General features: G+C 40.4%; 1 protein-coding gene across 19 annotated transcripts in view; it reads left to right on the forward strand.

Moving 5' to 3' along the window:
* gphnb (gephyrin b) overlaps positions 1-25,000 on the forward strand; it is a 150,642-nt gene that overhangs the window by 58,287 nt on the left and 67,355 nt on the right. For 10 of the 19 annotated variants that reach the window (XM_021468335.3, XM_021468336.3, XM_073932008.1 and 7 more), the window contains 6 exon segments: positions 6,765-6,822; positions 8,017-8,109; positions 11,295-11,389; positions 11,543-11,609; positions 14,025-14,297; positions 18,236-18,370. In XM_021468335.3, coding sequence (XP_021324010.1) covers positions 6,765-6,822; positions 8,017-8,109; positions 11,295-11,389; positions 11,543-11,609; positions 14,025-14,297; positions 18,236-18,370 — 721 coding nt within the window. 19 annotated transcript variants of the gene reach the window in all.

The raw sequence follows: 25,000 nt of genomic DNA on the forward strand, positions 1-25,000 counted from the left end.
AATACTCACTACTCATTACTCTTGACTACTTTTGAAAGGGCTACTTTTAACTTTGAGTAATATTGACAACAGATACTTTTACTATACTCACACTACATTTTTAGGCAAGTAATGGTACTTTTACTTGAGTGTTTTTTCAGTTCTATTTGCACCACTGATGTTTCTGCAGTGAAACAGAATGACAGTCACACGACAAAAACACCGACAATAAAGCAGTTAAATATATACTATACTTCTAGCCGGCAGCTAGCTCTCTGCAACTCTCACATGGTCACCCACTGAAGCTAAGCAGGGCTGTGCCCGGTCAGTACCTGGATGGGAGACCACATGGGAAAGCTAGGTTGCTGCCGGAAGTGGTGTTAGTGAGGCCAGTAGGGGACGCCTAACCTGCAGTCTGTGTGGGTCCTAATGCCTCAGTATAGTGACGGGGATGCTATACTGCTCAGTGAGCGCCGTCTTTCGGATAGGATGTTAAACCGAGGTCGCGACTCTCTGTGGTCGTTAAAAATCCCAGGATGTCCTTCGAAAAGAGTAGGGGTTAACCCTGGCATCCTGGCCAAATCTGCCCACTGGCCTCAGTCCATCATGGCCATCCCCATATTCCAATTGGCTTCATCGCTGTCTCCTCTCCACCAATCAGCTGGTGTGCGGTCTGGCGCAAAATGGCTGCCGTCGCGTCATCCAGGTGGATGCTGCACACTGGTGGTGGATGAGGAGCTCCCCAACAACCCCCCCATTGTGTAAAGTGCTTTGAGTGCCCAGAAAAGCACTATATAAATGTCAGAAATTATTATTTTACTTGTATATTAATGTTGTTTTTTTGTATATTAATTGTATGTTATATTTATATATTATTATAGACAGCATTGTATTGTCTATTTATACAATATACAGTTGAATTCTTTTTTAAATATTTCCCTAATGTTGTTTTATAGTTTCGGGAATCTTCACAGTATTTCCTGTAATAGTTTTTTCTTCTGGAGGAAGTCTTTTTTTGTTTTATTTCAGCTAGAATGAAAGCAGTTTTTAATTTTTTAAACACCATTTAAAGATCAATATTATTCGCCCCTTTGAGCAATATTTGTTTTCAATTGTCTACAGAACAATCCACCATTATACAATGACTTGCCTAGTTACCCTAACTTTACCATAATTACCCTAGTAAAGCCTTTAAATGCCACTTGAAGCTGAATAATAGTATCCTAAAAAATATCCGTCAAATATTATGTGCTGTCATCATGGCAAAGATAATCAGTTATTAGAGATGAGTTATTAGTCGGCGCAATAGCCTAGAGGTTAGCATGCCGACATATGGTGCAATAGCACGTCAGGGCGTCGTGATTTTGAATCCCGGCTCGACGACAATTCCCTACCCTACCCCCTCTCTCTCTCTCCCACTTCGCTTCCTGTCTCAATACTGTCCTATCTAATAATAAAGGAAAAAAAGGCCAAAAATAAATCTTAAAAAAAAAAAGAGATGAGTTATTAAAACTATTATGTTTAGAAATGTGTTGAAAATATATACAGAAGGGCTAATAGTCCTAACTTCAACTGTACATAGCTATTTATTATATCCCCCTGTAAATATCATTAGTGTTAAAAGGAACCAAAGCTGTAGTCGTCCATCACACTGCCCTGTAGCATTCGTTTTACCTAGAAACTGCAGTCAGATGTCGGTAAAATGTAGACTGAAGCTTGTATTTCCTTGCTTAAACCTCAGGCATGTGGAGTTGTTAATTAAATACTATGAATTTCACAGGATCGGGACAGAAACACACACAGGGCCCAAACTGTGTGTCTGCCTGTGTCATAATCACGAGATGTAGAGTCTAGCATTACAAACACTCTGAGAGAGAGAGAGAGAGAGAGAGTCACTGCCACAAGAGGCTGAAGTCTGAAGTGGTTTCCTTGGAAACGGAGGAAAAGATCCTAAGTTATTTGCTATCAGTTTAATATGCAAATGGTGAACCCAGTAACACTGGAGGGATCCTGTGTGTTTTACCTGCTGTAACAAAAAATGCAGGGTTCCATGCAATTTCTTCATGTCGTCCCAACACAAATTGATTAAATTAACTTGATACAATTTAAAAATAGAAGTGGATTGAACATAAAAACAAATAAGTTCCCCCTCAAAAAAAACTCTCAAGAATTGTGTTGATTCATTTTCCTTCAGCTTACGCCGAGTTCAGACTGCATGATTTTCAAACTAGTCGTGTCACAGATGTTTTCACACTGCATGACTATCTGGGCTTGCGTTTCGTCGTTGCTTTGTTTACACTGCAAGATGGTTCGGCGACAGGGACTTTCACATTGCATGACTTTACTATAGGGAAAATCGCCGACAACTTCGTCCAAACTACGCCTCACAGCCAAAAACACGTCGTATATCTTTTGTTATTTACTACATAATGAGAAAGAAGCCTTTAATGGGGTAGAACATGTACATGTTTGCTCACCTGGGTTTAAAGGGAATTAGCCATTTCTCCTCAACGTTGATAATAAACTAATTTCTTTCTGTATGAAACGTAAAACAGACACGGTTGCTCCCGAGTCCTGTCAAACCTCCACTAGTTTTTCCTCCATTTCGTGGATCCAAATAAACCGAAAATGAGCGCTTTTAACTTCTCCCCCAGCCTCCCGCTGGCCTGCAGCAGGTACACACACGCACACACACACAAGTGAATGCTGCTCTCTCATTGGCTGTAGGCGATCGCTGATGTTATTTTCAGTCAAAACTCAATTCACACGGCATGATTTGAATCGCCGACAGCTCCAGATATTCAGCACGCCAAATATCTCGCAGGCATCGGCGACTCATCGCCGATTCTCTCAGATCGCGTCTTTGATCGTTCATACTGTGTGATTGTCACTCACGTGCACGAGCAGCGATTTGCCTGTGATTTCAGGCATTTGTCGGCGATTTCTCAAAACCTGTCGGCGAGCCAAAATCGGGGCTAAAATCACACAGTCTGAACTAGGCATTAGTTCTTTATTTATCAGGGGTCGCCACAGCGGAATGAACCGCCAACTATTCCAGCATATGTTTTACGCATATCCAGCTGCACCCCAGTACTGGGAATCACCCATACACTCTCACATTGACACACACACACACTCATACGCTCTGGCCAATTTAGTTTATCCAATTCACTTATAGCGCATGTGCTTGGACTGTGGGGGAAACCGGAGCACCCGGAGGCAGTAGTATCTGGATGCAGCCTTGATGATGCAAGCTGAGACTGCATATCTCAGTGATGCAATGTCAGACACAATGCACTCAATGGAGCTTGTGACGTCACTATTAGGGGTAGGGTTAGGGGTGGGGTAGGGTGAGCCCATTAAAAAGCACTGGATTGCACTGCGCCTCATGTACGAAGACTTGCGTTGAATCCCACGCATATTCTCTTTGTACATCCGAATTAACGTGAAACTGAGCGCACGTGCACGAACGCAAAACCCCTCTCAGCCTCCGCCCCGTATGAATATGATAATGACTCTACTGTGGCAAAACCAAACGAAAAAGCAATGACAAAAGCAAGCAAGAAGAGAAACTTCACAGAGTGTGAATTATAGGTGCCCCTATTGAAGGTAGACTGGAGTAAACAGTGTTATTTGCAAGTGTGTCCTCTGGAATTAATAACAAAAGAAAAAAATATAGCGGGAGAGTTTAGCTGACGCGGTTAACGCAGTGGGGTCTGAACATCGCACTGTGAAGGAATTAGAAAAGAAGTGGTCCGATGTAAAGGTGCAGGTTAAGAGGAGAACAGCGGCGCACCGTCAAAGTCTGGAGCGAACAGGGGATGCTGAACTAACACCCTTTGAGGAGGAAGTTGCCTCAATTGTGGGCGACACTTTACTGTCTGGAGTAGTATCTGTGTCTGTGGGAGACACAGATGTATTAAAGGAACACTTTGTTAGGGCTGTATTGCAGCACCCCTCCACTCTTATTAAGGTAGGGCCACCAGCATTTCAGCTGCCCAATCGCCCGAGTGACCGAGTGCGAGAATGAGCATCATTGTATCTGCGCTCTTGGTCAGTGAGTGGGTTGTTGAAGGGGGTTAACAGCCTCGTCTTAAATGGATAACTGCGGTCTCTTGATGTGCAGTTAAATAATTTTGCTCAATTAAAAAAAAACTAAATAAAGACTTTAATCTCTTTAAACGCATCACTCACCAAGAAGCCACTCATCACACACCCTGCCACATTGGAGTCTACAGAGATATCGCCTTACAGTATTAAAGTCTGTTAAAGTCTACAATAGGCGACACAGTGGCGCAGTGGGTAGCACGTTCGCCTCATAGCAAGAAGGTTGCTGGGTTGCTGGTTCCTCGGCTCAGTTGGCGTTTCTGTGTGGAGTTTGCATGTTCTTCCTGCGTTCGCGTGGGTTTCCTCCTGGTGCTCCGGTTTCCCCCACAGTCCAGAGACATGTGGTACAGGTGATAGGGTAGGCTAAATTGTCCGTAGTGTATGAGTGTGTGTGAATGTGTGGATGTTTCTCAGAAATGGGTTGCGGCTGGAAGGGCATCCACTGCGTAAAAACCTGCTGGATAAGTTGGCGGTTCAATCCGCTGTGGCGACCCTGGATTAATAAAGGGACTAAGCCGACAAGAAAATGAATGAAAGCCTACAGTATTTCTCTGTTGCAATCTTGGTATCACAATAATTAACCCCAAAAAAATCAGCGCGATCACTACCAGACTGCTGTTGTGTTTGTGATAAGCAGGGGGTCTTTGGGTGTGAGGTCTCGGAATAACGTTGTTGAGAAACGGGATTGGAAAGTAACTGTATTAAAATAGGCACTGTCCTATTAATAAACTGCACATTTCTATACAAAAGAGAGAGATCGACTTAGAATATCACTTACCAGTTTAATAACGATTTGATCAGAATAAGATGTCGTTAGAAAACACACAGTTTTAATCTTCTAAGCAAGGGCTTATTATGCGGACCTGGCGCCATCTTGTGGATAGACAACGTCAACCATCTTTGGCTAATGGACACCGACGTGCTGTCTCTCAGAAATTGTAAATATTTTAAAATAGGCACTGTCCTTATAAATAAACTGCATAGTTGCAATTTAAACAACAACGTTCTCGACTAAAATAGCCCCAATAGTATGTTAAGTTGCTCAACCTGCAGGAATATTTGTCATACTTTAAAGCAGTGGTTCTCAAAGTGGGGGTAGGGACCCCCTGGGGGGTCGCGTAACAATGACAAGGGATCGCTTGGTGATTTCCAAAACTCAAATAAGTTTTATTAAACTATTTGAATGACCATATTTTACTCATAACCCACAGAAGATAATAGTTGTGTTAAATAAACAACAACATACAAATAAACAAAAACAAAATTATTATTATATTATTATTATCTATTATAAACAAATAAAAATCAGTCATCAGCCTTTACGTTTTATATTATAAATTAATAAATGAATATAAAAAATATATACAGTTAATAGACTGTTGCATTTATGTGTTGTCAATGTGCTCATGTTTATACATGCCTATAGTTGTGTCTACAAGGTTTATATATTTACAGTGTAACCAACTTGAAAAATGGGGGTCGCGAGTCACTGACATTGTTATTTTGGGGGTCGCGGGCTGAAAAGTTTGGGAACCCCTGCTGTAAAGCGTCCTCCGCTTGTATGTGGGCGGTCTTTGTGTGCTGTTACTAGCAAAATATCTCACGGCTATCAGCCAATCAGATTCAAGAACCAGACAGAACTGTTGTGTGTGTGTGTGTGTGTATATATATATATATATGTATATATATATATATATATATATATATATATATATATATATATATATATATATATATATATATATATATATATAATTTTTTATATAATGCTTATTGGCGGCACGGTGGCTCAGTGGTAACACAGCAAGAAGGTCGCTGGTTCGAGTCCCGGCTGGTTAGCATGGGTTTCCTCCAGGTGCTCCGGTTTCCCCACATTCCACACATGCGCTAAATTAGCTGTAGTGTATGAGTGTGAGTGTGTGTGTGTGTGTGTGTGTGTGTGTGTGTGTGTGTGTGTGTGTGTGTGTGTGTGTGTGTGTGTGTGTGTGTGTGTGTGTGTGTGTGTGTGTGTGTGAATCAGTGTGTATGGGTGTCACCCAGTACTGGCTTGCGGCTGAAAGGGCATCTGCTGTGTAAAACAGATGCTGGAATAGTTGGTGGTTCATTCCACTGTGGTGACCCCTCATAATTAAAGGGTCTAAGCCCAGGGAAGATGAATGAATGAAAAATGCTTCTTGATTCAGGAATTTATTAGATATTTGCTCTAGAAACAAGAAGAAAGAAAAGCATTTCTTGCAGTGTGTGTATATGTTGTGTTGTGTTGTGTTGTGTTGTGTTGTGTTGTGTTGTGTTGGGGATTTGAGCAGTGGTGTGTCTGTTTGCTAGCCTGACTGCTGTCATAAGGAAACATGATGCTATAGTTTCCTAAAAATAACACACACGCAAAAAGAGGAGAGAAAAAAAGACATAGAAGAAAAAAACAGACCTTACATAAGACCTGTCTGCTGCTCTACACCTCCTGCCTCAAGTGCTGTTCTCCTGCACACACACATACACAAACACACACACACACACTTCTCTTTCTCTTTGTGTCCTAATTCTTGATTTGGCCACAGGATGGCGCCATGCACTTCAAATAAAAGCTGAATGTCTTGATTTCTTGATGTCCAGCTCATCTTTGCTCTGAACAGTAGATGTTCCTGTTCCTCTAATACTGATGTGATCTTGCTTTTTTTCAGGCTTGGAGGAACCATTTCGGCATACAAAATAGTTCCTGATGAAATCGATGAGATCAAGGTACGTTTTTAAGTAAAAATGATAATAATAATAATTTAAAAATGGCAAAAGATCACATTACAGAAAGCTTTAAAGGTTGTGCTACTGCTAAGTTTGGCATCAATAATATTTACTATCATTACTTTAAACTTTTGATAAACAATGATGCATTACATTGACCAGAAGGGATAGTAAAAGCATTTATAGTGTTACACAAATTACTATTGAAGAATATAACTTGTATATCAATAGTATTAATTGAAGAAAGTAGTGATGCTTTAAAAATGTCAGGATGTCTTAACAGGTTTTCTGAGGCAAAAAGTTTAACAAATCAATCCCTTTGTGTGTGTGTGTGTGTGTGTGTTCGTGCGTGCGTGCGTGCGCGTGCGTGCGTGTGTGCGCGCAATTATGTGCATGTAGTATGTGCGTGTCAATAATGGCTGTTTCTCAATATGCGTTCTTCAGCGGTCTTGCGTCCTTGTGTTCTCGTGCAACGTCATCATCAGCTGCCTAAGTTCAGTTCCAATACTCAAGACGCAAGTACGGAGGACGCGTGAAACTTCCCGGATGTGATCTTGATATCGAGGACGCACTGATGCAGACTTAAGCACCGAACTCTCTCTGGAAGTCCCAGAAGTCATTGCGACTGGAGTTGGGAAGCGCAGCATTTAATTTAGATTTATTATTAAAGTCCAGAGATATCACTTATTTACCTCAGGAGTTTCACTAAATAAAATGGTGAAAGTAAACATTAACATGAACATCTTAAAAAAGGAATAAACACATTGAGGGTGTTTGTTTGCTGAAATTCTTATTAAAATCTGTTTTATTTATATTGTGCAACATATATTTATAATTTTTTTATGCAAAGTATATATTTTGAAGAGAAGGGAAAACAATACATCGTTGTATGAATGCTGTAATGTTTAAATAATTTCCATTTAAAACGTGTGAAGGTCATGTGACCATCAGGAAGAACGCAGCATCTCAATTCTCAAAGGACGCATTCTCTGCCCTCGCGGTCTCCCGAGTTCGTTCTTCCGAGGACACCTGGCAAGACCGGTCTCCACAAGAACGCAAGTCCGTTCTCTGCGTTCTTGGAATTGAGAAACAGCCTATGTGTGCGCGCGCACAAATCTCTGTGTAACAGTCTGCGTGTGTGCTTTCATGCATGTGTGTGTGTTTTCTGACATTGTTTTCTTCTGTCTGCTTCAGGAGACTTTGGTGGACTGGTGTGATGAAAAAGAGTTGAACCTGATTTTAACCACTGGCGGCACCGGCTTCGCTCCACGAGATGTCACACCTGAGGTCAGTCCTGTTGCTTGTGCTTTATGAGGACATGCCTTGTGTCCTTGTAATTCAGAATAAAGATATCATACATTACGGGTTTGTTCACATTCAAAATTTGCCAAATGTTTCCTGCGAGGGTTGGGTTTAGGGGTAGGGTTGGGGTTGGCCATATAATAAATGTTTCTTACAGCATAACAAACACCTACACCACCTGACAAAGTCTTGTCGCCTATGCAAGTTTCAGGAACAACGATGTCTTGACTTCTAGTTAATCAATTAGTATCAGAAGTGGCTTATATGAAAGGCAAAGGCCTCTAGATGACGATTATTTGAGCACAATAAAATATGATCATGCCTTGATTATTAATAATTTCATTAGGACAGTAAGATCTGACTCTGCTTAGACAAAAATCTTGTGACTAAACAGAAATAATTTCCAGTATAGAATATAAAGCCATGCTTTCATATTGTGTCTGACTCCATCATGAGCTTGGAGGACTGCATCCATACATCTCTGACATGACTCAAATCACTGATTAATAAAGTCGTCTGGAATGGCAAAGAAAGCGTTCCTGCAGGACTCCCAGAGTTCATCAAGACTCTTTGGATTCATCTTCAATGCCTCCTCCTTCATATTACCCCAGACATGCTCAATAATGTTCATGTCTGGTGACTGGGCTGACCAATCCTGGAGCACCTACTTTGCTTTCAGGAGTTTTGATGTGGAGGCTGAAGTATGAGAAGGAGCGCTATCCTGCTGGAGAATTGTCCTCTCCTGTGGTTTGTAATGTAATGGGCAGCACAAATGTCTTGATCCCTCAGGCTGTTGATGTTGATCATCCACTCTGCAGATCTCTCGCACACCCCCATACTGATTGTAATCCTAAACCATGATTTTTCCTTCACCAATCTCGACTGATTTCTGTGAGAATCTTGGTCCATGCTGGTTCCAGTAAGTCTTCTGCAGTATTTGTGATGATTGGGATGCAGCTCAACAGATGATTCAGCAGAAAAATACACCTTCTGCCACTTTTCCAAATTATCAAGTAAAAGTCAAGTTATTATTTGTTGCTCTTACAACTGAGATCGACGACAAGACTTTTGTCAGGTAGTGAATGGAGAGTCTTTATAAAACACCAACATGTGTGTGTATCTTGTATTCAATAATTAATACAAGTCTAGGGGTATGATTCTCGCTTGGGGTGCGAGAGGTCCCGGGTTCATATCCCAGACAAGCCCCCACTTTGACCTCTAGGGTCAAGACCGCAACATAAAAAACCACCCGACAAATAAACATTTACATTTAGTCATTTAGCAGACGCTTTTATCCAAAGCGACTTACAAATGAGGTCAAGGAAGCAATTTACACAACTATAAGAGCAACAATGAAGGCAAGTTTCAGGTATGTAAAGAAAGTGTAAGAAGCAAAACATTAGTATTTTTTTTTTGAGGTAGTTAGTGGAGGGGTCAGAGAGGCAATTGCAGATTAGTAAGGAAAGTGGAGACTAAATAGTTGAGTTTTTAGTCGTTTCTTGAAGACAGCGAGTGACTCTGCAGTTCTGATGCAGTTAGGGAGTTCATTCCACCAATTTGGCAGATTGAGTGTGAGAGTTTGGGAACCACGAGGCAACGTTGATTCACAGAACCCAAGTTTCTGGAGGGCACATAAATCTGCAGAAGTGAGAGCAGAAAAGAAGGAGCAAAGCCAGAGGTCGCTTTGTAAGCAAACACCAGAGCTTTGAATTTGATGCGAGCAGCAACTGGCAGCCAGTGCAAACGGATGAGCAGCGGAGTGACATGTGCTCTTTTAGGTTCATTAAAGACCACTCGTGCTGCTGCGTTTTGAAGCATCTGAAGAGATTTGATAGAGTTAGCGGAAAGCCCGGCTAGTAGAGAGTTGCAGTAATCCAGTTTGGAGAGAACAAGAGCTTGAACAAGGAGTTGAGCTGCATGTTCAGATAGGAAGGGTCGGATCTTTCTGATGTTATAGAGTGCGAATCTGCACGATTGAGCAGTTCTAGAAATGTGGTCAGAGAAGTTTAGTTGGTCATCAGTCGTTACTCCAAGGCTTTTCACGATTTTGGATGCAGTAATGGACGCCCCATCCATCTGGATTAAGTGTATAAAATACACTTTAATGACTCTTTTGTGTCGGGTCTCTTTATTTGTCTTTTTTTTTTGTCTTTTTCTTTTTTGTTACCAAAAAAAAACATGAAGCCAACTACCTCTGAATGGACCCACAGAAAAATAATAAACACACTAATAAAGTACACACTAACTAAACACCCAAATGAAACGTACTACACCTAATAAAATAACAGAAATAAAAATACAAAATCTACACTTATCTCCCTGAATAAGAACAAAAACAGGTGAAAATACTTACAAAAAGAAAAGTGTGGCGTCCAACCCCTACTGCCTCTTACCATGTACAATATATATTTACAATATTAACAAACAAACCAAAAACAAAATTATAGGAAGGGGAAACACAGATGCATATACACAAAGTCAAAACTTACACAAGAATAACTTAATCACAACAATCTCAAACAACATGCCAACAAAACTCGCTCTCCCGCCCCGCGCCAGTTGCTCTCTTTTTAAAGGACGCCTTGGGTAACCTCCTCCAATCCCAGGGCACGTTTGCCTGCGTAGTTAGGGCGGGGCCTGAAGGTGGAAAGAGAGGGAGAGAGAGACAGACACACACACACACACACAGACAAACACACCTGTTAACGCAACAATAACAAAATGTCCCCACAACTTTAGCAATACCAGTAAATTTTGACCTTGTGGGGACATTTTGTTGTTGTTGTTGTTGTTCCTTATGAGGACAATGGCTCATAAACTTAATTATTATATTTAATAGAGAGACAAAATACAAAACTGACTCCTGTTTAACAGTGGTTTTGAACAATAGTTTAGTATTTCTCTTCAAAAAAGAGAACTTGTTCAACTCTCTCTCTTTCTCTTATATGCTTTTGTTCCTTCTTCTCTCTCGATCCCGCCTCTAATGATGCTTGAAGTGTCACTCAAGGAAACATGAACACACACAATGATGTAATGCAGAGATTAGTAGAATAGTCCAGGGTTTTAATGTGACCACTCTGTTGATTCTATGTGTGTGTGTGTGTGTGTGTGTGTGTGTGTGTGTGTGTGTGTGTGTGTTTGCACGCGTCTCTCTCTGTCTCTCTCTTCAGGCCACTAAAGAGGTGATCGAGCGAGAAGCTCCAGGGATGTCTCTGGCGATGCTGATGGGCTCTCTGAACGTCACTCCTCTCGGGATGCTCTCCAGGTCTGCCTTCAGACATGTGATTGGCTGATTAGAAATTTTCGTTTACGAGCAATTAGACTGGTGTACCTTATAAAGTGTCCAGTGAGTGTGTATATATAATAGTATTTAGCAGTATAGTAAATTAATGAGTTGCTTTTTCAATTGTGTGTGCAGACCTGTGTGTGGAATCAGAGGGAAAACTCTCATCATAAATTTGCCTGGCAGTAAAAAAGGCTCACAGGTAAGTATCGCTTTACTCTGTTATGTATTTATACATTACGTCTTATTACTGGTGTACGCACTCCATTAGAAAAGACAAAGTTCCAGTGTGGTGCTATTAAAGTTCTTGTATAATAAATGAGAAATGGGAGCGAATGTGAAAGTTTAAATATTATGGTTATCCTATATCAACTTAATATTTTCTTCCGTCTTCTTTTTCTTCTTAGACTATTTTAAGAATGCATCTCCTCCTAGACCTTTTAAGCTAGAAACGCCAAACTTACTCCAAACCTCCAAACTGGTCTGACTTGTGTTGCTATATCTTTTTAAACTGATCCGACTCACAGTTTTCCCAAAACTATCACGGAAAATTCTGAAAAATCCCACTGACTTAACAACAATTTGTGACCTTAAAACTTTGCGCCAGACTGTCTTACCGACTTAAGGGTGGGCTCATTAAACTCAGACTACCAATCTGCCAATCACTGACCTTTCAACATACTAGCCACACCCTAGAAACCATTTACGGCACCCTAGCAACTGTCCCATAAACTTCCATTATAGAAAACTGCAATTGACTTTACATTGAACATACTAACAACATACCATACCTTACTAGACAACGGCCTAAAACATCTTACCAACCGCCTAGCAACATCTTAGTAACCACCTAGCAACATCGTCGCAACCACCTAGCAACTAATTAGAACACCCTATCAATGTTCTAGAACACCTTAGTAACCACCTAGCAAGATCTTAGCAATTACATAGCAACCTCCTAGCAACACCTTAGCAACCACCTAGCAACGCTTTAGCAACCACTCAGAACACCCTTGTAGTCTCGTAGCAACCACTCAGAACACCTTAGCAATCGCCTAGCAATGGCTTAGCAACCTATCAGAACTGCCTAGCAACACCTTAGCAAACACTAAAAACAACCTAGCAACCGCCTAGCAACTACTCAGAACACTCTAGCAAATATCTAGCAACCACCTAGCAATGCCTTAGCAACCACTTAGAGTGACCAAGCAACTGTCTAGCAACACCTTAGAAACACCTAAGCAAACCATTCAGAACTACCTAGAATTTGCCTTGCAACCACTCAGAACACCCTAGCAATTACCTAGCAACCACCTAGCAACATCTTAGCAACCACATAAAACACCCAAGCAAGCGCATAGCAACAACTTGCAACCGCCTAGCAATACCCTTACAACTACTTCGAACAGCCTAGCAACTGTTTAACAACACCCTAGCAACACCTCAGCAACCAGTCAGAACAACCTAGCAGTCGCCTAGCAACCCCTCAGAACACCCTAGCAATTACCTAGTAACCACCTAGCAACGGCTTAGCAACCCCTCTGAATAACCAAGCAACTGTCTAGCAACACCTTAGCAACCACTCAGAACAACCTAGCAATCACCTAGCAACCCCTCAGAACACCCTAGCAATTACCTAGTAACCACCTAGCAAACACCCTGGCAAGCGCATAGCAACAACTTGCAACCGCCTAGCAACACCTTAGCAACCACTTAGCAACACCCTTACAACTACCTTAAACAGCCTAGCAACTGCCTAGCAACCGCCTAGCAACCACTCAGAACACCTTAGCAACTGCCTAACAACACCTTAGCAACCATTCAGAACACCCTAGTGACCACCTAGCAACGCCTTAGCAACCACTCAGAATAACCAAGCAACTGTCTAGCAACACCTTAACAACCACACAGAACTAACTAGCAATCGCCTAGCAACCACTAAGAACACCCTAGCATCTACCTAGCAACCACCTAGCAACATCTTAGCAACCGCATAAAACACTCTAGCAACTGCAAAGCAACAACTTGCAATCGCCTGGCAACACCTTAGCAACCACTAAGCAACACCCTTACAACTACCTTGAACACCCTAGCAACTGTTTAGCAACACCTTAGCAATCGTCTAGCAACCGCTCAGAACACCTTAGCAACTGCCTAGCAACACCTTAGCAACCATTCAGAACACCCTAGCAACCTCTTAGCAACACCTTAGCAACCATTCAGAACCCGCTATCAACCGTCTAGCAAGAAACATGCCAATCCATAACAGAAACATGCTAACACATATGTACTTCTCTATCTATGCCAACTCAAACTTCTTAAAACTACTTCAGTTATTTAAACTTTTTAAACTACTTCAGACTTTCAGACGTGGCTTTCTCAAGACACCATAAAGTTTGTTAACAATCTTTACTCTTTTAGTTCTGTTTGTGGCCTTCCTTTGTGGTCTCGGTTAAATATACATGAATAAATTCTAAATTTAAATAATTGTCCAGCCCCCTCTGAAACATCCCATAATGGTTTACTTAAGGGTCATCATTTTTTCATCGCAGCTTTATTTTAAACAACTTTATTTGAATTATTATTTTAAACTTGTTTTCTCTTGATTTATCTTCAGGAATGCTTCCAGTTCATCCTGCCGGCTCTCCCGCACGCCATCGACCTGCTTCGGGAAGCAGTGGTGAAAGTGAAGGAGATTCCCAATGAGCTGGAAGACCTGCCGTCCCCTCCACCACCGCTGTCCCCGCTGCCCGCCAGCAGCCCGCACCGGCAGACGGAGGACAAGGGCGTCCAGTGTGAGGAAGAGGAGGAGGAGAAGAAGGACAGCGGTGTGGCGTCCACAGAGGACAGCTCCTCCTCGCACATCACCGCCGCATCCATCGCTGCCAAGGTAAAAATTAAGATGGATGTGAGCATTAAGGCTGCAAAACATATCGTTTTAGCATCGATATCGCAATGTGTGCATCTGCAATAGTCGCATCACAGGATCTGCAATGTTGAATTGGTAATATCGTTGACGAGAGAAAGTAAAAAAAAAGATTTCATAAATTATATTATATTATATTATATTATATTATATTATATTATATTATATTATATTATATTAGGGGACGCAGTGGCGCAGTAGGAAGTGCTGTCGCCTCACAGCAAGAAGGTTGCTGGTTCGATCCTCGGCTCAGTTGACGTTTCTGTGTGGAGTTTGCATGTTCTCCCTGCGTTCAGGTGGGTTTCCTCCGGGTGCTCCGGTTTCCCCCACAGTCCAAAGACATGCTTTACAGGTGAATTGGGTAGGCTAAATTATCTATAGTGTATGAGTGTGTGTGTGAATGTTTGTGTGGATGATTCCCAGAGAAGGGTTGTAGCTGGAAGGGCATCCGCTGCGTAAAAATGTGCTGGATAAGTTGGCGGTTAATTCTGCTGTTTCAACCCCAGATTAATAAAGGGACTAAGCCGACAAGAAAAGGAATGAATGAATGAATATTATATTATATTATATTATATTATATTATATTATATTATATTATATTATATTATATTATATTATATTATATTATATTATATTATATTATATTATTTTTATTATACTATTATGTTATAATATATTATATTATATTATATTATATTATATTATATTATATAATTTTTATTATACTATTATATTATAATATATTATATTATATCATATTATATTATATTATATTGTATTATATTATATTATATTATATTATATTATATTATATTATATTATATTATATTATATTATATTATATTATTTTTATTATACTATTATATTATAATATATTATTTTATATTTTATTATATTATATTATATTATATTATATTATATTATATTATATTATATTATTTTTATTATATTATTATATTATAATATATTATTTTATATTATATTATATTATATTATATTATTTTTATTATATTATTATATTATAATATATTATTTTATATTTTATTATATTATATTATATTTTATTATATTATATAATTTTTATTATACTATTATATTATAATATATTATATTATATTATATTATATTATATTATATTTATTATACTATTATGTTATATTATATTATATTGTATTATGTTATATTATATTGTATTATATTATATTATATTATATTATACTATTATATTATGTTATATTTTATTATATTATATTATATTTTATTATGTTATTTTATATTGTATCATATTAAATTATATTATATTTTATTATATTATATGAAATAATTTTTGTTATACTATTATATTATATTATATTATTATTATATTATGTTATATTATATCATATTTTATTTTATTTTATTAATCATTCTCGACTCAGTCCTTTTATTAATCTGGGGTCACCACAGCGGAATGAACCACCAACTTATCCAGCATATGTTTTATGCAGCGGATGTCCTTCCAGTTGCAACCCATCACTGGGAAACATTCATACAAACTCATTCAAACACATACACTATGGACAATTTTAGCATACCCAATTCCACTATAGCACATGTTTTTGGACTGTGGAGGAAACCGGAGCACCCGGAGGAAACCCACGCCAACACGGGGAAAACATGCAAACTCCACACAGAAATGCTAACTGAAAGAGCCAAGGCTCGAGCCAGCGACCTTCTTGCTGTTAGGCAATCGTGCTACCCACTGTGCCACCGTAACGCCCTATATTATATTATATTATATTATATTATATTATATTATATTATATTATGTTATATTATATTATATTATATTTTTATATTATATTATATTATATTTTATTATATTATATTATATTTTATTATATTATATTATATTATATTATATTTTTATATTATATTATATTATTATATTATATTATATTATATTATATTATATTTTTATATTATATTATTATATTATGTTATATTATATTATATTATATTTTTATATTATATTATTATATTATATTTTATTTTATTATATTATATTATATTATATTATATTATATTATATTATATTATATTATATTATATTATATTATATTACATTTAATTTGTGGTTATTTGACATGTCTTTGTTGGACATTTGCAGGTGTCATTTCCATCATAAAACTATGTGTCATCTTCATGTGTGCTGCACCTCCTTGAGTGACTGTCATCATCATCTTCATCATCATCTGTCTGATTGTTGTCTTCCTCATACAGTATGTCATGTCTCTTGAACAACAATTCACCCGATTGTATGTGCAAAAAGAGCGTCTATTTGTAATTGTTGTAACTAGTGTGTACAAAACACAACAGTCGTGTTGCAAAAGTATTAATAAAAATATTGAAAATGTGTTAGACACCTTTTTTGAAAGAATGCTACATTATAAACCGTATAACTGCAGGTTAGCTATGTATATATATTGTCAATGTATACACAACTATTCTGATTTTGACTATAATGTAATAAGGTGCACTGTTTGTCAAGCTGATTTGGAACGATAATTTGTTAAAGCGTTATCTAATAACCATGATATAAAATTTGCACTTTGTCCTACTTATGACACTGCTATTTGCTAAAAAAAACTTCAAAATTAGACAAAAATAATTGTCCTGAGCCATAATAGTTTAATAATTCTGTAATGAATTGCAAAGCTGATGAAAACGAAAACAGCTAGAGTATACACTGCGCATTATTCAGCCACAAGATGGCGCTAAACAGTCAAAAACACTGAAGAGATTTATTTTGAGAAAACAACCGCCTGGATGCACGTTATCCTGCTTATTAAATGGCTACATGCAACAAAACTTTTCATAATTATTATTTTTCATAATAGTTCATTTTACGCTGACAGAAACGAAAACAGCTTATGGAGTATACACTAACCTGCTCATTGTTAAGACACAAGATGGCACCAAAGAGATTTCGTTTCTGTCAGCTTTGCATTTGACTGTTTGGCGCCATCTTGTGGCTGAATAATGCGCAGGTTAGTGTATACTCCATCAGCGGTTTTCGTTACTGTCAGCTTTGTGTTTTTGACTGTTTGGCGCCATCTTGTGTCTGAATAATGCGCAGGTTAGTGTATACTCCATCAGCTGTTTTCGTTTCTGTCAGCTTTGCATTTGACTGTTTGGCGCCATCTTGTGGCTGAATAATGCGCAGGTTAGTGTATACTCCATCAGCGGTTTTCGTTACTGTCAGCTTTGTGTTTTTGACTGTTTGGCGCCATCTTGTGGCTGAATAATGCGCAGGTTAGTGTATACTCCATCAGCGGTTTTCGTTACTGTCAGCTTTGTGTTTTTGACTGTTTGGCGCCATCTTGTGTCTGAATAATGCGCAGGTTAGTGTATACTCCATCAGCTGTTTTCGTTTCTGTCAGCTTTGCATTTGACTGTTTGGCGCCATCTTGTGGCTGAATAATGCGCAGGTTAGTGTATACTCCATCAGCGGTTTTCGTTACTGTCAGCTTTGTGTTTTTGACTGTTTGGCGCCATCTTGTGTCTGAATAATGCGCAGGTTAGTGTATACTCCATCAGCTGTTTTCATTTCTGTCAGCGTAAAATAAACTATTATGACTCAGAACAGTGTTTTGTGTCTAATTTTAAAGTTTTGTTGCAAGTAGCCATTTAATAAGCCGGATAAAGTACATCCAGGCGGTTGTTTTCTTAAAATAAATCTCTTCAGTCCTGTACAACAGTGCTCCGCTTAACATTGGTCTGCAAATAAATCTGTCTGTTTTTATTCCGAGATAACAACCTCCTGGATGTACTTTATCCCAAACTACAATACATGTCCCATACTGTAAAGTGTCACAACATAAACAGCTATTAAAAATAAAACTTCCTCCCTTGTGCGTCAGATTCCGGACTCCATCATCTCAAGGGGCGTCCAGGTTCTTCCGCGGGACACGGCGTCTCTGAGCACCACACCGTCCGAGTCTCCTCGCGCTCAGGCCACCTCTCGCCTCTCCACCGCTTCCTGTCCCACGCCCAAGGTGAGCTCCGCACTTCCTGTTACCTGTCCCGCACTGTTGGCTTCCTGTCTGCTGTTCCTCCCTCCTGCTCACCCGCTGCTGTTCTCCACCTTCACCTTTCACCCCCAAACCCTCACTGTCCCATCTGTGTGTGCGTCCACAGTAGGCATGGCCGGTATAAGACTCTGATGCTATGATAATCTTGGATTAAAATATCACAGTATTGTGATTACTGCTCTAAAATAGGTTCTGGGTGTAATCTCTGAGTAAAAAACACACATTTTTTCCACTGTTGAACACAATATTATTTATTTTAAGAAATATTTTAGATATTTTGGAGCAGTAAACATGTCAGGGTAAATAATTTAAATAAATCATCGACTTCTGCTGTCTTCTTTAGTGTCAAAAACACAGATATCTATACAACTTGAAAAGGCATCTCTGGATATCTGACGTTTCTTTGGATATAAAGTAAAGCCACTGCACTGTTCAGCTCTACAGCATGCTGGGATGTTGGTTTAAAAGCATTTTAAAATGTTTCCTGAATTGTTGGTTGACCAGTAGATTTTGATGTGTGATGGTCTTTAGCTGCTGGAGAAACTGTTGCACTAAAAAGCTAAAGAAAACTGTGTATACCATAGGAACCTGCTGTTGGGTCAGGTGAAACAGAAGGTCCTGAGTCCTCTCTGCAGTCTGCAGGTTGATGGACCAGGTCCACTACGTAATGGACAATCACCTACACCTTCCCCAATCCTAAACCCAACCATCACAGTAGCATGGGCATTACCTTAGTGGGAGGTACAATGTCCACTACGTAGTCGAGCTGGTCTAGTACGTCATCGTGGTTACACAGGGTGTCTGCGGGGTCTTAAAAAGTATTGAAAGTTGATAAATCAATTGTGACAAAATTAAGGCTCTTAAGTCTTAATTGCATTTTTACAAGTCTTAAATTTTGTTCAAGTGTTGTCCAAAGTGTTTGACTCCAAAAAAGCATAGATATAGTTACATTGTTCTTAATGTTAACAACAGCGTGCTCGATCAATGGGATTGATTTGGGCTGGGGCGTGCCTGGAAAAGCTTCTTTGTCTGGGTGATGTCACGTAATTTGCGTCAAACGCAGGAAAGTGATGTGACACTCTCCACATGTAGCGAAACCATACAGTGAAACAGACGGCAAAACGGGAGAATGTAACTTTGCGTACTTCTAGTTGGAGAAAGACGTGTTCAAACAGTGGCTGAAGCCTGCCGCTGAAAACACCAGTAAGTGACAGCACCGACATTCACGGAGCTGTGAGGCCGGTGTCTAGCCAATGAAAGTAAATTAGGAATTCTTCCTGTTTTACGGTGTTCGTGAACAAAGATTTTGATGCGTTACTGCCACCTCTGGTTGGCGACCTCACCAACCGCAACTTGCTTGATGGAAAGATGACTGAGGGAGAAGTACATGTTAAGATGCAATAACTTACTTTTTCAGAGGTTGCGTTAACCGAATATTTTCCATCATTGACAGATTTTTCTCAGCAGTGATGGAAAAATCGGCAGGTGATCCGTCATTTTGATGGATTATGCTGAAGGCCATCTATTGTAATTTGTAGCTAACTGTATTGTACACTAATTGTTCCCACTCCTGTCCAGCTGATGGCGATTGTCCATATTAATTAGCAATTGTCTTGTTTTGTCGGCATCAAGGAGGTCGGGTGTTTTGGAGTAGAGATCTGCGCGGGACTAAATTTTGAATCCCGCTCCCGCCGGCACCCGCCAGGTTTTAGCCCGAACCCGACCGCTCCCGCTTATATTAACAATTTATTGTCCCGCTGCCCGACCCGCCCTGTTTTCTGGCCGCCGCACCCGATCCCGCTAAAGAGCGGGGGAGAACAAAACCGAAAATCCCCCAGCTATACAGTCCAGACAGCCAAGCCAAGCCAAGCCAAGCTGTCTGTATAAACACACACACACACAGCACCAAGCACACACACACACAGACCAATCTCTCTCTCTCATACGCGTGCGCGCACTAACACACACACTAGTACCAAGCAGACACACAGGCGTTTGCTGTTATATCAACTCAAAGGCTTGTAATACCATGTATCAAGTACCAAAGTAATACCAAAAGGTTTTTTATAAAGGTATATAAATACTGAGTCGCGCCAGCTCCGGGTCGCAGCGCACATTACTCTCGGGCCGATTCCGGCGCGGATGCGGCAGCGTCGGCTCGCTTACGGCCGCCGCATCTGGCCCGATTGATTCGGGCTGGAATTGGGCAGTGAGTCCACAAGCATCCGGCAGCCGGAGCTGGGCTGAGTGGTAAGTTTCCGGCAGGCGAGAATCTAGCCGGAACTGGCCCGAGTGCATTTTGCTATCTGGGAAAGCTCTCTCTCTCTCTCTCTCTCTCTCTCTCTCTCTCTCTCTCTCTCTCTCTCTCTCTCTCTCTCTCTCTCTCTCTCTCTCTCTCTCTCTCTCTCTCTCTCTCTCTCTCTCTCTCTCTCTCTCTCTCTCTCTCTCTCTCTCTCTCTCTCTCTCTCTCTCTCTCATTCGCGCGCGCGCACTAACATACACACACACAAGCAAAGCTCTCTCTCTCTCTCTCTCTCTCTCTCATTCGCATAGCAATATCCGCGATATTGCTAGACAGCCCGCTCCCGTCCCAAATTAAACCCATTACGACCGCTCCCGCGATTTATTCGGAAATTTATTCCTGCGCCGCAGAAATCTGGTCGGTCCTGCGGCGCCCGCGGGACAGCCGCGGGAATGCAGACCTCTATTTTGGAGCGCATTTGTGTGCACTATGAAACGCAGATGGGTGCAGCCACGCCCCTGGTGCAGAAAGAGTGCGTGCTGAGGATCTTTTTCTCGGTGAAATGAGAGCTTGCAGGATCAGTAAATCCAACATTCAGAGAATCCTGCAAACTTCTCATCACTTTCGCTGAAGTGGCGCTAGTAATTCTCCAGAGTGGCAGCCGAAGCCTCCAGAACAAAATTAAAACTGTCACAAGAAGTTTCCGAGGCAAGTTCCCGCGGACCAGGAGGAAGATACGAGTTAAGGCAGATAGGCCTACAGAACATCGTCTGAAGTTATATTTTTAAGTTACGTTTTTATTTTAGTCTGAATTCTATTTTGTAACATTTTGTTGTTTATACCTGCATGTGTTCAGGCACAAATGGTCTGTTTTAATTCCCTCTGCTGTCAGTGCAACAAAATAAAAAACATACAGTTGTTGAACAATAAATTAGAGTCAAAGTTTTTGTTCATTTGTCGAATAAATAAATTAGTAATTTAGCCTATTCACCTTATTCTCAGCTGACGAGCGGGCGCTGCCATTTGAATCTTTTTGTCTCGAGACTTCCGGTCACATTCACTTCCATTCATTTTTTGACGTTAACAACTGCTCGTTACGCTGCTTGATGTTGCAATTTAATATTTTCTTATTATATTATGCTACTTGGTCTGTGTAGTCATGCAAACATTTGTTTGTAGAGCAAGTAGTTTGGCCATTTTCTGCCGTTTATTATTCCTAGTCATTTCTCCCATAGGCGACTGAATCGGAAGTTCTAAGACAATCGCGAAAACAGGCGCACTTCCGCATTTTAGAATAAGGTCAATATGCTTTTCATGCAAGTTCACGATTAAAATATGAATGAAAAAAGCGATAAAAAATATGCAGATTAAATGACGGGCAGTAATACGATATGACGGAATTTTTACAACCCTCTCTATCAAAATGACGGACAATAAGAAAGTCTAATGCAACCTCTGATATAGGGGTGTCAAAATTAATTGTTTCTTCGGTGCACCGTGATGCAGACGCGGACAATAAGGTATCGGTTCAGTAATAATCATAACCGGTTATTATGTACTGACGTCATTTATCTCCTATGCGCTCTGTCGCGAGGGAGGTGAGCGTGAGTATTTACAACACTCAGCCAACTCAGGGCCGGTCCGTGGCATAGGCACCATAGGCAAGGGTGCTGTACATGCAGGGGGCGCCAGAAAGCAGCGCGGTTCAGTTGGTTTTGTTTTCGATTTTTCTGACACACACAGTTATAGACTGCAATAACTCAAAAACTTCCTACCCTAAAAAGATCTAAAGTGTGTTTCCTACAAAAAGACAAAGCTGGTTATGTTTCACAGCTGTCTTTCTTTTTTTTCCCGCTTGACATTACGAGCACTGCCCCGTTTAAGCCCTCGCAATATGTGTTTAGCCGGGAGAGCTTGCGCTGAGAGGAGCTCTCAGTAAGGGAGTAAGTGTGTGTGTGTGCGTGCGTGCGTGCGTGCGTGCGTGCGTGTGTGTGTGTGTGTGTGTGTGTGTGTGTGTTTGTTTCTTTGGTGCTGTCTATGTTTGTGTATGTGTTTGAATGAGAGACAGTGTGGTGCTGTGTGTCTGTGTGTTTACAGACAGCTTGGTTTAGCCTCCCCCTAAAATATAAGACTGTATATGGAAAGCATCGTCAATGCACCGAGATATCGAATTGACCCAAATCGAAGGCATGATAATCGTAACCGAACCGAACCGTGAGACCAGTATAGGTTCACACCTCTACTCTGATATATATATATATATATATATGCATACACATACAATATAATGCTTGTTCCAATATATTTACCTTTACTATAAATTAATATAGTATTTTAAATGTGTTACACCTGGTTTTATAGTTGTTGTTTATTTACAGTAAATAACTGAACTGAATTATTCTGGCTCATATGTTTCATTGACAGTTTTATTGATCACTAAAATATGATTGACTTGGATTTAAGTTGCTTCGATTAAAACAAAAATGAAATTGTAAAAATAGCTTAGATGTAGCTAAACTACTTTTGCCATGTAGCTTTTAGCTTAGCTCGCTACATTTTCCAGGGGGTAGCTTTTAGTGCAGTTAAGCTACATTTTAAGTAGAGTAGCTAATAGCTTAGCTCACTACATTTTTCAAGTAGCTTGCCCAAAACTGTAAAAAGGTATTGGAATTACCTTTAGTATTCCTGCATATACCCTTTTACAGACTGCAGCGAGGAAATCTTGCTACTGCACACTCAGCCCAGCACTGTCTAGCAAGCAGCAACATTGGACACTTGACCCCAACGCTAAACCTAATGATAGGTCTGGAAGTGCAGGTCTGAGCGTACAATTGGGTCTCCAGGCCTGCAGCTTCATAATGTTGACCTTGACTTTTACAAACCACGGTAAACCTTGAAACCAGTTCTCATCCCATGCCTAGTCCACAGACTTCTGCTTCAGCACATACTGGACTACTCGTATTACAAACAAGATTTCTATTAGAAATGCTTGATGCTAATTGCAGGTTTGGCATTCCGTCTCGGGAGAGAACTCTGAGCTCGGAGATAATTGACCTGCCTGGTCAATGGGCATGTAAGGGAGTCTGAGATCATCAGGTAGGTCTCGAGAGCTCCCCTTGGTAGAGGAGGAGGTGGTGTGGAAGGGGGGATTCCTCCAAAAACGAAGATAAGTCAGTAGGGTGGAATCGGTCTATTTATAGTAGGCTTGGATGAGGGACCAGCTGCGATCAATCATATCACACATGCTTTTTCATTTTGTTAATTTTTTATTCAACTTGAGGCTGGTTTATATTTCTGCGTCGACTTCTGAAATGCTAGCTGGCAGTAGGGGTTTATGTTTCTCTGTGTCGAGTTTCTTCGCTGGTGTTTTGTCTTTTCTGAACGCTACCTTAATGTACAAGTAGCTCAAACCTGCTCATTCAGAGGCGCGAACCTGCGGACATGCAACAACCTTAATCATAAGGTGCAAACAAAACAACAGGTTTCATCTGGAGCTCCTTCACGCGACTCGACACTTGTAAACACTTGCTCCATTGGGCTCGCGGCTCTCAGCACCACCCATGCTTGTCACCAATACCGAGCCGACCAATCACAGAGCTTGCACTACATGCTGTTGCAACATGTAGTTAAATTTTTTTGAGAGGTGCGCTTGACACAGAAGTATGCTCCGGCGGAGCTTTTATGCAGTCACATAGCTCTCTCAAAAAATATAACTACGTGTCGCAATGAAGCATAGCACAAGCTCTGTGATTGGTCAGCTTGATGACAAGTGTGGGAGGGACCAAGAGCCGCGCAAACCCGTTGGACTGAGTGTTTACAAGTGTCCCATGAAGGAGTTCCAGATGGAACTGTTGTTTTGTGCTAATCTTTCGATTAAAGTTGTTGCACATCCGCCGGTTCCCGCCTCTGAATGAGAAAGTTTAAGCGACTTACATTAAGGCAGCGTTCCGATAAAAACAAAACACCTGCAAAGAAACTCGACACAGAGAAACATAAAGCCCACTGCTAGTTAGTGTTTCAGGGTGCTTTCACACCTAGACTTTTGTTTCGGAACCAGTCTCGTGTGCCCAGTTAGCTCGGTTTGTTTAGCATATGTGAATCCAGCAATTGCGCTCGGATCTGAGCCAAAACAATCAGTGCAAGTTCGCCTGAATGAGGTGTTCTCGGCTCGATTGAAACGAACTCTGGAGCGGATTGATTGTAGGGAGAAAGCAAAACGATCCGAGCCCGGTTATATCACAGTACTTAATGGATATGTAATAGGCATACGGCTACGTGAAGAGACAATTATGAGTAGTTCAGGAGGTCATTCCAGACATTCCAATACTCCCGGAAGTTTTGGGAGTCTCCCG

Source organism: Danio rerio, chromosome 20 (genome assembly GCF_049306965.1).
Source record: "Danio rerio strain Tuebingen ecotype United States chromosome 20, GRCz12tu, whole genome shotgun sequence".
Classification (NCBI taxonomy): Eukaryota; Metazoa; Chordata; class Actinopteri; order Cypriniformes; family Danionidae; genus Danio; species Danio rerio.